At 37.6% G+C, this 15,565-nt stretch overlaps 1 protein-coding gene across 5 annotated transcripts in view; it reads right to left on the bottom strand.

Moving 5' to 3' along the window:
• Positions 1-3,162: 3,162 nt before the first annotated feature.
• Positions 3,163-15,565, bottom strand: part of si:ch73-63e15.2 (protein strawberry notch homolog 2) — a 68,723-nt gene continuing 56,320 nt past the window's right edge. For all 5 annotated transcript variants that reach the window (XM_053634864.1, XM_053634865.1, XM_053634867.1 and 2 more), the window contains 11 exons: positions 13,634-13,746; positions 12,555-12,626; positions 12,360-12,468; positions 12,052-12,123; positions 11,816-11,959; positions 11,612-11,706; positions 10,446-10,538; positions 10,065-10,196; positions 9,219-9,295; positions 8,788-8,975; positions 3,163-8,033 (listed from right to left, as the gene is read on the bottom strand). In XM_053634864.1, the coding sequence (XP_053490839.1) occupies positions 7,327-8,033; positions 8,788-8,975; positions 9,219-9,295; positions 10,065-10,196; positions 10,446-10,538; positions 11,612-11,706; positions 11,816-11,959; positions 12,052-12,123; positions 12,360-12,468; positions 12,555-12,626; positions 13,634-13,746 (1,802 nt within the window). In that variant the 3' untranslated portion in view covers positions 3,163-7,326. The remainder of the gene's footprint in view (positions 8,034-8,787; positions 8,976-9,218; positions 9,296-10,064; positions 10,197-10,445; positions 10,539-11,611; positions 11,707-11,815; positions 11,960-12,051; positions 12,124-12,359; positions 12,469-12,554; positions 12,627-13,633; positions 13,747-15,565) is intronic.

The following is a 15,565-nucleotide window of genomic DNA, read 5'->3' as shown; positions in this document are numbered from 1 at the left end:
CAGCTACCAAATGCAAATTCAATACTTGGAATCAACCCCAGACCTTTTATCTCCTTAACTTGTCATGAAATAACGAGGAAACAGGCCACACCTGGCCATGAAACTGCTTATCAGTCAATAGTCAATCCTTACCACATTGACCCTTTAACAAAACATGGAAGTGAATACTTATGCACTTAAGACACTGTATATTAAAGGGATCAGACATCCAGCACTGAATTTTCAGAAGGAAACTATGTTGCCTTTGGTAGCATCAGCTCTTTACAGCCCCATTTAAATGTGGTGGTTGGATTACATTTGCATTATTTGCAAATACTGGGGTGGGTCACGTGACCTAAAATGACATCATATTTTCTTTTTTTCTTTACACACAGTATGTCACAAAAAAAGATGTGACGACTTTCAAAATGTTACCAACAAATAATAATGTACTCTGTTGCTGACTTGTAGCTCATCTTCATGCAGATTTACAGTAGCAAACGTTTACTTGCAATTAAACATGACTTTAATGTAAAAATAGTGACTGAATAAAACTTAAGGCAGATGTAAAAGTCCGCACTACTGGTATTTTTGCATTTTTTCTTCTTTTTAAAAATCATAATAAAATCATTCTAACCTTAAAACTTTACATTTATTATTATTATTTATTTATATTAAAAAAACTTTTTTCTGTATCTAGAGGTAAATTATAAAATGTTAAAATTTCTAGTTACTTGACTTGTACTGCTGATTTAAAAATATGTTGATATGGTGAAGTTGAAAAATTATTGATATGGTGAAGTTTTCTCTAAGAAGATGTTTATTTTGTATTTTTGGAATACTAAACAACAATAAATGTCGGCTCTTCGTAACAGTAAGAACTTTAATTTTTGCAACATGGGAATGTCTTCAGGACCGAGAGCTTTGTGCTTTAAAAAAATGTTTTTTAATTAATTTCTTGGGAGAAAAAAAAAGAGGGGCTGGTGAAGAATCAACCTTCTAGCTGCTATAATGGATAATATAACTTTTATAACATTCCACAACCTTAAATGTAAGCTAAAAATGTGTTTAAATTATTTATTTAATAATTTTAAAAATGCATTCGGTTAGTATCTGTTACTAAGTATGTAACTACAAATGGATAAAGTGTTGTCCTTTAATTGAAATAATTCATTATTATTATTGTAGTTATTTGTAAATTCCTGTGCTATAAGTGGTACAAACACGTTGGACCACATCACACCACTCATTGTGGGTTATTTTCCTGTAACAGTAGTGTTTTATTCCTTATTTATCTCACTGCAGCAGAAGTGCAAGTATTGCAATCTACCATCAGTACAAGATGGAAATTATGTTTTCTGCTTTATATTTTTAACATTTCTAATTTTAATGTCTTTTTGTGAGATGAATAAACACAAAGCTGAAAGTCTTTATATCTATATTAGGAGCCTCATTTCACTGACTGGTTCTTGATGGCTTTTATTTCTGAAACAGAATCTAAGGCGAGCATCAAAATACAACATTACAGCAAATGAATCATTTTATTCATTGCTTTGTTAATAATAAACATTGCACTGCTGTATGTTAATTTTTTTTATACATAGAAAATTTTTGTTAAGAAATAGCTGAAAGGCACAAATCGTTTTGCACTATGTACATCTCAACATCAGATATAAATACACAATGCAAAGCAAACGGCAGACTAAAAAGGACAAACCCCAGATACATCATTTCAGTAGCACAGTTTTATCTCTTTGCGTTAACAATAAATTACTTAAAAGTGATATTACAGATTATGCTGTTTTATAATACATGGTTTAAAGGGATAGAACAAAAAAAAGGTCTCCATCATACCAAAACTTTTACATTTTTATTTTAGTGCAATTTTACACAGAATAAATGACTAACAGTTTATCTAGTCATGGAGGTTAATGTAGAGTGCAACATCATGAGGGTGTGTATAACATATTCAGAACTCACGTCATCTCATGTTAAAGCCCCAATCAGAAATCAGTGACTGAGACAGCAGTTTCATAGATATTCTTTTAGAATAATAATAATACTAATGCTAATGCTAATGCTAATAATAATAATAATAATAATAATAATAATAATAATAATAATAATAACACCATTCTTATTAGTGTACGACATGTACATTCCTTTGAGTTCAGCACATTTTAAAGGTGCCATATTGAATTTGTCTTAAACAACATGAGATGGAAGATTCAAGGATATTTATTCGGCTGTAAAATCAATCTGATTGGGGTTTTAATGTTCTTCATTTGCTGGAAAACAAAGACCAAATAAAGGACCACAGGGCTGGAACCATAACTCCATTTTGTTCTAGTATATTCACGAATATGCATGAAGACTGGCATGTGCCTGGGAAAGTTTCACATGTGTCTGATAAAGAAAACAATACTGTCTCCTGCATGTGAAAAAAACGTTTAGAAGCAAATACACAACATGGATCTGAACATCATTTATCTGCAGAAATGATGTGTTTTTAATAAATAATATCTAATCTGAGTCTTTAGCTAGTTTGGCAGAGAGACTAATTAATAAGAAACTTTTCATGAGCAGATAAACAAAATTTGCTTCATGAAAATGTGTCTCTTTTTGCACGCAAAGCCTGAGAGAGTGGCCGAGTGTAATATACTGATAAAACCTGCACGCTGGGCATGTATTAGTTTCAATCAGGATTAAAAAAAAATAAATAAATACAAAAAACGTGAAGCAACACCACTAAAATTTCTTCCTGAGATAAAGTATTTGGTCAGATGCTCTATAATGTAATTTACTACAATATTGAAACGCCTCAGTCAGGAATTATTGAAGGACCCATCCACACCCACCCCCTCCCACACCCACGCTCCCACACCCACACAGCACATTTAATTAATCACAACAGTGTGATACTGTAACATCACAATACACAGGTTTGTCAGAACTAGTCCTGTGACTATGCTAATGCTGTGTCCCTGATTTCTGATTAGGGCTTCAAGTTTGAACTTGGGTCAAAAAAACAAGAAAAAGTATGTTATTGACAATATATTAATCTGGTGCGGAAATACAGAACAGTGCAATAGTATGGTGCAAATGACTTACTTAAGGCTGGGCAATATGAGTACAATATCAATATTGTGATAAATTAGGCCACAATACACTTTTTTGTTGAGAGATCGCAGGTTTTGTGATCGCAGGTTTTGCTTCTCTTAGAAACAAATAGCTGAGTGTATTATTTTTATTTTCCCTCCTTATTGTGTTAAACAATACATTTTTGTATTGCATATAATGATTCATATTCAGTTAGTGCTTTATCCAGGTCAGGGTCACAGAGCCTATCACATGGCACCTCACACACACACACACACACACACACACACACACACAGACACACACACACACACACACACACACACACACACACATTCAGACAAACTTCATGTTTCTGAGAGGTGGGGGGAAACTGGAGAACCCAGAGGAAACCCACACAACACAGTAAGAACATGTGCAGAAACTCCACACAGGGCAGCCGATCTCTGGCTCAAACCCTGGAGCTGTGAGAATAACTGTTTTGTGCTAGCAAACCTAATGATAGTGTATTATGTATCCAGAATTGTGATATTTTTGCCAAATCACCCGCCTCTACTTTGTCTTGTTTGGGTTTTAAATAATTCCTCATCTCCATTATGTTTCATTTTCTTCCTTTTGTTGTATAAGTTGTCTACGCATATAGAATGAACAGAAGCTCCCGTTAAGAAAAAAAAAAGATAATTTACTATAAATAAAAAGAAAGATATTGCAAGAGATCCCATCACCCAGATTATATAATATTTCTACATCTCTGTACTGCATCCCTGTTCGGCTTTTTGGTCAAGTCTTGTTGGTCAGTTTTGTTGGTCGCAATCTCTGAAGCATTTTTTACTTTGCTTTTGTTCTGTGAAGCCCAAAATATGCACACACTGAGTGCATCGTAACTGCCCTGATGGGTATATATATATATGTGTGTGTGTGTGTGTGTGTGTGTGTATATATATATATATATATATATATATATATATATATACATATATATATCCATCTGTAGGCGTCATACTGGGTGGGATTGAACAGATTCTTTGCGTTACCTGAGAGCAAACAATTAAGAACAGGAATCACATTTTTAAGATTAAAAGCTGAAACTGAAAACGTTGGTATCTGCCCTGAATCACTACTGCGTCAACTCATTAATAGCAGAAGCACAAATGGAGTAATTACTCTGGTGTGTAAAGAAGACAGAAGCATGTTTGAGGACATTCAGGTGGACCAGTGGGGTTTGTCCTACTCGCTCACCAGTCCAGTAATGAGGTCAGATAAATAAAAACAATAAATAAACGCATTGTATACAAATATATACTGTACAGATGTCTGTTTACAAGACTACATTTCCCTAACATGTTCAAAAGGCACTGTGTTAAACAGTAGTCTGTTATCTTGCTCTCGGCAATCGTAGGAGCTGAGTGTGACAGAAAGCTATAGAACATATAGAGCAGGTTTGGGTGCGGTTCTCTTCTGTTTGTACTCTTCCAGTTTTGGTTTCAGCTTGACAGACGTTTCAGCCAAAGAGATGACATGTGACAGAGATGTGCCAGTAGAGAGCAGTGTGACTCAAATAACTGTCAATATTAGACTTGTTTCAACACTTTCATGCCAGTGTTGGATTTTTAAGCCCTAATAGTTGTTTTTTTTTTTCTTTTTCTGTTTATACAAACAAAGAAAACATTTAAACATCTAATCTGAGTAAATGTGGGCAGATATCAGGTTGGTGGGCTCCCTCTAATAAACACTGCACTGCAAAAAAAGTCATCTTAGAAAATGAAAATATCTTGAATATAGTCACATTTATCTCTTATTTCCTTTTACAAGATTACAACAAACCAAATATAAGATTACTAAAACCTAGTTCTAGACATTTTATTAATTTCAAGCTTGATATAGGCAAGCTTGACATAAAGGTACATCTCAAAAATGTTTAATATTATGGAAAAGTCCCATAATTTAATTAAAAAAGTGGAACGTTCATATATTCTAGATTCATTACAAATAAAGTGAATTATTTCAAGCCTTTTTTTGTTTTAATCTTGATGATTACGGCTTACAGCTCATGCAAATCAAAAATCCAGTATCTCAAAATATTAGAGTAAGGAATTTATGATACAGAAATGTCGCCGTGTCACATTGCAACCTGGGCTTCCATAACACCTCAGCAGTGCCACAGGCTGATCGCCTCCATGCCACGCCGCATTCATGAAGTAATTCGTGCAAAAAGAGCTCCGACCAAGTACTGAGTGCATAGATTACTTTTCAGAAGGTTGATATTTCTGTATTATAAATTCTTTATTCTAATATTTTTAGATACTAGATTTTTGATTTTCGTGAGCTGTAAGCTGTAATCATCATGATTAAAACAAAAAAAGGCTTTAAATATTTCACTTTATGTGTAATGAATCTACAATATATGAGCATTTATTTCTAGAAAGAAACAAAATGATCTGACAAGTGTACAAGCAAATTAGTAAAATATGCCTAGAAATAGGTTTATTAATCTTAGATTTGTTTAATTGTAATCTTATAATAGGAAATACTAGACAAATCTGACTATATTCAAGATATTTTCACTTATTAAGATGCCAGTTTTTGTAGTGTGGAGCTGTTTAGCGTGTGAACGAGTCCAGTGCAGGTCTGTAACACACACTAAACAGATTTAGTGACACACCAAGCCAACTGTTGAAAGACGGAGCCCAACTAGCACCACCATCTGTAGAATGTTTGCGACATTCCAGTCAGTCCTGATTGTGCTGAACTGATATTAGATGCCAGAGGAATAGAGTTCTCTGATTGGCTGTTCATCAGGAGAAAGGAAACTACAAGTAGGCAAAGTAAGCTAACATTCACTTTGAGTATGATCACACACACTTAGAGTACCTCATGTCCTGCTCATCTGGCAACTTTTTGCAAATTTTCTTGCAACAAAATGGCCGATAGGAGAGATTAAACAGATTCACAGTGACGAGAGGTCAAAACTGTATACCACTACAAGTGATATCAGAGGTGCCAACAAGACAATCCTAGAAGGCAGAGAGTAAAAAATTACCATAAAAACCCCTAGTGTATTCTAGTGGATGAGACAGCTAGTTTTTTGTTTATTCAAATTTTTTTCCCAGTAAGAAAACAGCAAGTCAGACACTCAGTGTGACTGCTACAAAAAGCAGTCCAACTCATATGAATTTGCCTAGAGAGTGGAGCAGGTATGAGTCCTAAAACCTGGAAATGAGTTCGCATTTTAGCACTATCTGTTCCATCGTCCTGAAGTCAGTGGGGTTCTGAATGGGTTTTAGGTTGAATGCCTGAAATAAGGTCTGTGGTTAACACAAGCTCAAGATATTTTCACGTTTTATTCTACGACATAAAATACATCAGTAATACCTCACTTGTTATTTTTTTAACGCTTTTACGTGTCTTGAAAAAGACGGTTGCTAACAAGTGGCTAAATGGGACTACAGCGTCATCACGCCGAACAGGAAAAACTCAGCTACTACAGTGTCATTGTGTTTATACTCTCTCGCTCTTGCAAACTATTCCAGCTCAAACTTTCCAACTTGTAGATTTATCAATTTATAGTATTTTCCAATTGTAGTATTTTTTAAAATAAAGATCGAAAAAGTTGTCAGAAGCTTAGCGGTGGTGACGCTGAAGTCATGCGACCATGGTGTAGGTTTATTGCCTAACTTTTGCTTTTTACTTCTGCCGATTGTATTTTGGCCTACAAAGATATGTCATCCCTGCAGAACTCTACTGGTCACAAGAGAGAGTCTCGTGAATTCCAGCTAAAAAAAAAAATTCACCTCGATAAACTTTACCAAATGAACTTAAGTGAATTTCCTTTTCTGACAGGTGAAATTTATTTCTGCTTTATCTAGTAGCTCCCGTAGTGTCAAAAATCATAAATGCTACGGCTAAACTAGAGATTGGCACCTCTGTGATATAAGGTGGTAGATGGTATACTGTTTTGACGTGGCATCTAATACAGTAATATAAGAGTTGGGACATACAATACTGTGTCTTCTACTTTTCTTTCTTTTTTATTAAGCACACAGACTAGCCCTGGTATGAAGAGTTTCACCTTTCACACAGGGACAGAATGTGCACACTTGTCGTTCAAGTTCAACTACCTGAAGAGGACATGAGCTAACAGGATCAGCCAATCTGCTCCTTTTAGTTGGTGCTAATCTGACTATGTCAGCTTGGTGTGTCTCTGTGCGACCAAAACCCAACAGGCCTGTTTCACACACTAGGCTGTGTTTAGGACAGATGCTCTGACTCGGGTATTCTGAAGTGAATGACAGACTGGTCTGAGCCGCTCCTCAGCATACTGCTCAGCACCTCTTTGGCATCGATGGCGGTGTCGTCGCTGCAGTTAGCAAATGGGTGCTGGTCCGACGGCGACAGGGAGGAAAAGAGTGGCAGTGAAGAAGAAGAAGACGATGAAGTGAGTGAAGGAGAGAAAAGGGATGATGAGGAGGAGGAAGGATGGATGGTGGAGGTGGGGAAGAGGCTCGTTGGGGCAGGTATGGCAGCGTGTAAAGAGTCCGATGAAGAAGAGGGAAGCGCAGGGTGGCACTGTGGTTGTTCTGGCAGCGAGTTGAGAAAGTTTAACAATTCCTGATGCGCAGATTCTGGTTGACTTTGTTGCTGCTGGTGCTCCGGTGGGAAAACCATGCTGAAATCGGTGACAGGCCCAGAGAGGACGTCTGTTCCCGTGCTGTGTGTGGAAAGGTGAGAAAGGCCGGGCATTGTCAGGTCCAGGACACCATCAGGGTAACTGAATAAGGAGCTATGGTAAGGGGTGAAAGAAATATCCCTCCGACGTTCTTCTAACATCCTCTGTTCATCCAGCCACTGGTTCTGAGCCTTCAGCTCTTTCTCCTGGCGCCTCTTTTTCACATCCTTATCCATACGGTCCAGCTCATCTCGCACTTGAGCCACACAGTTCTCTGGGATCTTTATACCTGAGCAGAGCAGAAGAGGACACGAAAGAAAGCATGAGCAAAATTCAAATCAAGTCATTTTTTAAGAAGCGAATATAAAATGACATGTTCACCAAAGTACAGCAACTTCAATTAATTTGAGATCACTGTCCCCTCTAAAGCTATACCTCCAAACACATGCACGCACTGTCTATGCTTAAGTGCCTGAATTCTAGTGCACAAGGAAAAGCTTTCTGAATGGAGAGACAAAATGACTAACAGGCGACTATGCACACCTCCTTGTCCAATTGGTTTGGATGTTCTTTTTTTTCCTCATTACAGAGCTTTACAGAGTTTCATTTCTGAATATGTATTTAATTAACATCTGCTGAAATGTGGGGAGAGCTTCACCAAGTGTCCTGGCTGACGGCCTTTAGCTGATACAGAGTAAACACGACACCATTAAACTTTAACTGAGTTTGTGGAATTCATTTGGGAACTGAAGACATTTCAAAGCACCTCTCTGAGCAGAGCATAAAAATAAAGTGGTTCCAAAAAGTGTCATAGGGCTTTAACAAACAATAACAGAACCCTAAAACCAACTGTGGATTTTTAAAATGATATTTTGCCCTATATTCATCACTTTGAATCATTGCAAATTCCTACCCATGAGCTAGTGTCACTCTGACTGATACGCGAACTAATAAAAACATAAAAAAAACCCCAAAACATTCCTCCTACCCACTTAACCGTTAGGTGTGGATTATCCAGCTCCAGTAGTCTAGTGGACACTCACCCACTTGTTTGTGCTCCCTGGTTTTGAGGCGTACGATTTGCAGGATGCTGGAGCTGGTAATGTCTGCCACCACGTCAGCTACACGCTTCCACACACACAGAAGAGCACCGCAAAGGACATGGTACTGCCGCAAGCGCATACCCTGCAAACACTCCTGGCCCTCATCGACCTTTTTGCACCTCCCGTTCCTTCACAGAGCGTGCACACAAACACACATCGAATAAACAGCCTGTTTGGAAAACATTTCTATGCTTGATTCATTAATATCAATCACTTAAAAAGACAACAGTCTTGTTCTTCTGCACGCTTTAGTAAAACGCAATGACTTTAGCATGCTTTGATATGTGTTCTGACATAAGTGCAAGCAGGGAAGAAATAGTAGTTATGATTAGAATTATTATGGTAGGGGAAATGATGAGATTCACACTCACCAGTTGGCATGGCTACATTTCCTTAAGGAGAACGTGAACTGATTCTCCCAGCTTTCCTTCGCATCCCCTGGAGTCACCTGCAGTTCGATTGTTGAAAACATCACTCACCATTTGTTATATAAAGCAATGTCACATGAGACCTCTTAGTATAACAGTCAAAGTGAAGATTCATAGATTGCCACCATAAACTGGTGTTATGATGCTTGGTCTCAAGACTGACTAAGACACTCAGTGACTTTAAGAATACATGGACATCCGGCCCAAATTATCACTGCCACGATACTAGTATTATTCAGACGGGATAAGACTTCTGGAAATAGTTAAGTAATGTTGCTGGAGGACGTCTGTAGTAATTATGATCGACTCACACAGTCTTCTAAAAAACTGAATGCGTACTACACACACCTCATGTTAATTGTTTTGTCCTTTAATATAAACACTTCTTAGGGGTTGTGGTTCATCAGTTGGATCATTAGTAGTGCACATCACCATAATATGTATGTAGGCTTTACCTGTGCTAGGAACTTAACTAAAACCTCCAGAAGCATCGCTACTCTAACAAATCCTTTTGAATGTCTATATTTTATTGTTCTGCATTTTAAACTCAGCCAATACTTGATTTCCGGGAGTTTCTCTATACTGAATAATAAACACAAAACCCCTTTTCCCCCACAGGATACAATATATATTACATTTACTGATGATTTTATAGTAGGTAAAACATGATGTAATCTTTCCAGATCCGTGCACATGCAGTCTCTTAAAAAAATATGAACATAAGACTCATTCAAACAGAAAGGATTAGATCACAGTAAAAATAATCAGGGATAGAAAAACAAAACAGACCTTGTGGTACTTCTTTTGGATTTTCTCCAGATTCTCCGGTTGCTTTTGTTTGCCCACATTGGGTTTGTAGACAGTCAGGTTGTGGCCTCTGCCCTGCTCGGCCAGCAGCACACATGGGTGACTCCCTCTCAGCTGCAGGAGAGACAGACACCAAGGCTCACAGTCTGCTACCATGTCTTTGCAGTAAAGTGACTCCTAAGCACTGACATGTGATTTATTTATGTTTCCTGTCCATGCGTTTGTTCAGAATGCTCTAATAATGAACTCAGGTTCACCCCGGTTATCCCTCTCTTTCTTATTTTCATAGGACTGATCATAATGGAAGCTGAATGGAGATGTGGGAATGTGAGATGGCCTTTGGTTTCTGCTTCAAAGACACACCTTGTGGGAGATGTAGAAGCCTTCGTCTGGGTTGCTGAGTGTGTGAGCCTTTTTGAGAGCCTCTTCCCAGGGCATACCTCTGTCCACAGTGATCTGCAAGGCACAACAAAGCGTCCACATCAGAGGTGGGATAATTAGAGGAGACTGACAGACAGCATTGGGCCAACTCTTTACAAAGCTGCCTTATTCTGAGACTAAACCACAAAAGGAAAGGAGCTTTGGGTGTAACTCTAAGCGACGGTTGATAAAACTGGTCTGTGCTGCACTTGCTGTTAATTTAAACTGTCTGTAAGTAGAGGAAGAAGGAAATGGAAATCATATTCCAACTAAGCCTTTTCTATAAATTTTGCAGCTTGTGAAACAATGTCACATTTGTTCTTGGTGTTGAAACAGCAAATGCGACCCATTCTCTGTTAACTATTGGTGCACATACTGTACATGCTGTGAAATGCAGATGTTATCTGAAAAGTTCACATTTGTGTGCACATATCATTCAGAGCAGCTGTTTCACAGCTATTTAAAAAAGATCATAAAAAAATCATAATATAATTAATATTAATAAAAATAAAATCACTGTCCTCTTACTGCTATGCATCATTAAACTTGCATGGTTCTTTAAAAAAAAATGGCTCTAAATAACAGAAATAAAAATGGTCCTAAATGGGTGATACCCATGGGTGATATGGTTTGCTACTACAAAGAACCAGTGAGGAACTCTTTACTTACACATTTATCAAGTGATCAGTGTTATTTGTTGCTGTTGAAGCAACTTAAATAATGAAGAAACCAACATATAAAATGTAGGTTTTTCATGGAATTTGTAATAATTATCCAAATTATAATAGAGCAGTGGTAAGCTTGTGAATTTTCATGTAGCTTATTAGAGATTTTTGAGGGTGTTTTCTGCATCTGAGAAAATGGAAAGGAATCCAAGTAATTATAAATGCAGAAAAGGTCTTTATTCCTTAAAATACTTTACTTGCTTTCTCATGAAGCCAAGTACAAACAAAATGACTGCTTAACACTGTGTATGTGAAAAATTCACTGCCCATTAGTGGCTCTGGTTCTATTCACAGGAAAAGATTGTGTATTTCAGCGTCTATCATTCTGCATAACTGATACAAACAGTAGGAGCACAATGAATTACGTGTTTAATCCAAACTGACCTTATAGAGAATGACTTGGCCTTCCTGTGGGTTGCCTGGAGTCAGAAACTTCTCTTGAGTCTCGTTGGAGATTTCATCATTACCAGGAGCCAGATCTGTAAGTGAACAGTACAGGACACATGGCATTACAATACAACCGCTCTTTGTATTGTAGGTTGTATTGTAAGGGAACAGCATTAAATAGAAAGTTACAGGAATGCGTACCCAAAATCCCCATATCATATTTGCCTTCCTTCTTGTCCTTTTCAATCAGGTACTCAAAATTGTCACTGAAGTACTGAAAGAGAGAGTTCTGCTTGTGCACCTCCAGACCCAAAATACGATTGAGGAACTTAGTAATGGTGCAGTCTGTCGCAAACAGAGTTGAAGAACCGAGTATGAGGTCATCTGTATTTGTATATATGTGTATGTGTATCGAATATAAAGAGTGGAGACCTCACCTTTCTCAGGGTTGATGCCAAGGCGAGCCTCCTTGCAGAAAATGCCAACATCCATCATGCCTTGCTTCATGTCTACCAGTAAAAAAAATGTGGAAATGTGCAAATCAATATCTTCAAAGGGTCACATAAATTACCTTATTAAAATATACAGAGAATAATTACAGGTTTGAAATATATAAATATCACACAGACATCCACATTTGCAATTCATCACATAACATGCATTAACACTGACTATAATTCCAAACGACATTAAGCCTACACTTCTCCTCAACTACTACACACAGACACACACAAACTAGTTTTACCTCTGAAGAACATGGCATCACCACCTGGATAGCCCTTGGGAGGGGCCACTTTACTCTCAATGTGACCCAGAATGGCTTTGGTGATCTTCTCTAAAGCCCTGTTACCATACTGGAAAGGAAAACAAACACACTCGTTGTCTAGAACTTGTTTAGATGAACATCTGCATATATGTTGCAGATAAGATGTTGACTCACTTTATTTTCAAAGTTGTACTTGCTCAAATCTCTAGACTCTGTTGCTCTTCGGTCACCGTGCGTCAGAGCTCCCTGTGAGAGGATACAGACATTCTACAGTTAAAAACTACTTCTATAGTTAAAAACACTCTGAATGTGTGGTCAAATTTAGCTCCGTGCTCAAGTGCTAAGCTCTTGCCTAATTAAAATATATTATAATATTTCACCACGTCAGCTGCAGTCCACTGGAGGTGTGTTCTAAATTACTGCTGCCACAAAGAGTTTAATAATCTACTTAAAAGCCTGAGCAGCGTCAAACATCAGGTGGAAACACCAATCAGCAAATATTAGCTGTGAAAAAAATGTAGGGTATATGGATTGGCTTAGCTTAAAACTGTACTAGGTAACACTCTATCAGCTTCGCCTTTAGTTAGACTGAAAGTGAGTAGGATGTCTCAAATCCTGAGCATTGCGTCCTATATCAGTTTTGACTTCCAAAATGACTAATATGACCTAATTGCAAGTGGTAGACCCCTTTGAAGTGAGAAACAAGATCATTTCCTCTACGTGGGGAGATAGACAACAGAGATGACCTCAATGCCCGAGTACATACAGCAATTCAGTATGCAAGGGGAATATTGTATATTACGATACGATAGAATATATTACAGCAAACACCATATTAGGATAAATGTGATCAATCTGAATGTTTTTCTACTGATGTGCAGTGATGCTCTCTTTTAGGGGACAAGTGGACATAAACCATGGCAGTAAAACTGTATACATTTTTTTGTATTGTGATGTGAAAAATTAAAGCAATCAGACATTAAGCTATGCGGCGCAGAGGTTCAGCTACCAGTGTCCACATGATTGTTTTTTATTAGGACATAAACGTCAAAACCTCTTATGTCTGACAAATATAAATCAGCCGTAAAAGCATAAAGCAACTGTGGTGTAAGCTTGAGAACTTTGCCACAGTCTAAGATCCCGATATGATATTGACTGTAATGGCATTATAAGATGCACATTGACAGAGGTGAGCCACAATAAATCAGTGTGTCAGCGGCTAGACGGTGCATATGAGTGTGTTTGTGACATACCAGGCTCTCCAGCCTCTTAGCCACAATAGAAGCGAAGCGTCTTTCGCCGGCCAGTTCAGAGATAAGGAAGATATACTCTGGTGCTGTGACTTGGTTGGAGCGGTGAGTGCGACCTGTGTGAGAGTGATGAAAAAAAAACTACAGTTGACTGTTTATGGGTCTGTGGTTACAATGTCCTCCTTTACGGGAAGCTGACTCTGAACACTAAATACAAAGGTCAGCACTGGTGGAGTTATTATTATCAAGTCATTACTGAAAATGTCAAAGGTGAGATCAACAAACTCATTTGAAGAAAAGCAGGATATATACATATGTATATATGTGTGTATATATATATATATATATATATATATATATATATATATAGAGAGAGAGAGAGAGAGAGAGAGAGAGAGAGAGATAGATAGATACATAGATAGAGAGAGAGAGAGAGAGAGAGAGAGAGAGAGAGAGAGAGCAGTTTTCCATTGCTTATGCAAAAACAAGAACTGGACCAAACAGAAGTCAACAAAACTAGTTCACGTTGCAGCAACTGTACAGAAACTGGAACGATCACAGGGACAAAAGTAAAAGTGAATGCTTCATCATTGTAGTGCATAACAATATGGAGTAAGTGCTTGGAGTAACAGTTGTTTATTTGTGTGGATGGATGTTTAGTTAAAAAGCGCATATCAGCCAAAGCGAAATTGGTGCCAAAAAGATAGAGTGGTGCTTGAAATTTTGTGAACCCTTTTGAATACTCTATTTTTCTGCATGAATATGACCTAAAACATCATCAGATTCTCCCACAACTCCTAAAAGTAGATAAAACCTCATTAAACAAATGAGACAAAAATATTATACTTGGTCATTTATTTATTAAGGAACATGAAAAATATTTAATATCTGTGAGAGGCAAAAGTATGTGAAGGATTAGCAGTTAATTTGAATGAAATTAGACCCATTAAGTTGAAATTAGAGTCAGATGATTTCAATCAATGGGATGACAATCAGGTGTGAGTGAGTGCATTATATTTAAAGAACAGGGATCTATCAAAGTCTGATCTTCACAACATGCTTGTGGGAGTGTATCATAGTAGGAACAAAGGAAATTCATGAGGACCTCAGAAAAAGAATTGTGATGCTGTTGATGATGTGTTTTGTTGTCTGTGCGTTTTTCTTACTATATTACCTCCAAACAGAGTTTTTAGACTGATGGTATTCTTAGTCCCTGACCTAGTGAGCTAATATTGGGATGTATTTATTGATAGAGACTTTAAATCACTTCTGGAAGTAACTCTGGATAAGGGTGTCTGTGAAATGCCGTAAATGTAAATGTAAATGTAAAAACAGTCTAAAGAGTTTGGACTTCACCAATGCACAGTCAGAGAGATTGTGTACAAATGGAGGAAATTCAAGACCATTGTTTTCCTCCCCAGGAGTGGTTGACCAACAAAGATCACCCCAAGAGCAAGTTGTGTAATAGTCCATGAACTCAGAAAGGAACCCAGGGTAACTTCTAAGCAACTAAAGACCTCTCTCACATTGGCTAATGCTAATGTTCACGAGTCCACCATCAGGAGAACACTGAACAACAAGGGCAGGGTTGCAAGGAGGAAACCACTGCTCTCTAAAAAGAACATTGGCGTCCCTCTGCAGTTTCCTAAAGATCACCTGGACAAGCCAGAAAGCTATTGGAAAAATGTTTTGTGACTTGATGAGATCAAAACAGAACTTTTGGTTTAAATGTTTGGAGAAGGGAAAACACTGCATTCCAGCATAATAACCTTATCCCATCTGTGAAACATGGTGGTGGTAGTATAATAGTTTCTGCCTGTTTTGCTGCATCTGGGCCAGGACGGCTTGCCATCACTGATGGAACAATGAATTCTGAATTTTACTAGCGAATTCGAAAGGAAAATGTCATACAGCAAGACAAAGACCCTAAGAACA

Source organism: Ictalurus furcatus, chromosome 10 (genome assembly GCF_023375685.1).
Source record: "Ictalurus furcatus strain D&B chromosome 10, Billie_1.0, whole genome shotgun sequence".
Classification (NCBI taxonomy): Eukaryota; Metazoa; Chordata; class Actinopteri; order Siluriformes; family Ictaluridae; genus Ictalurus; species Ictalurus furcatus.
The sequence above is the reverse complement of the archived record's forward strand: the minus strand, read 5'-3'. Positions and strand labels throughout refer to the sequence as shown.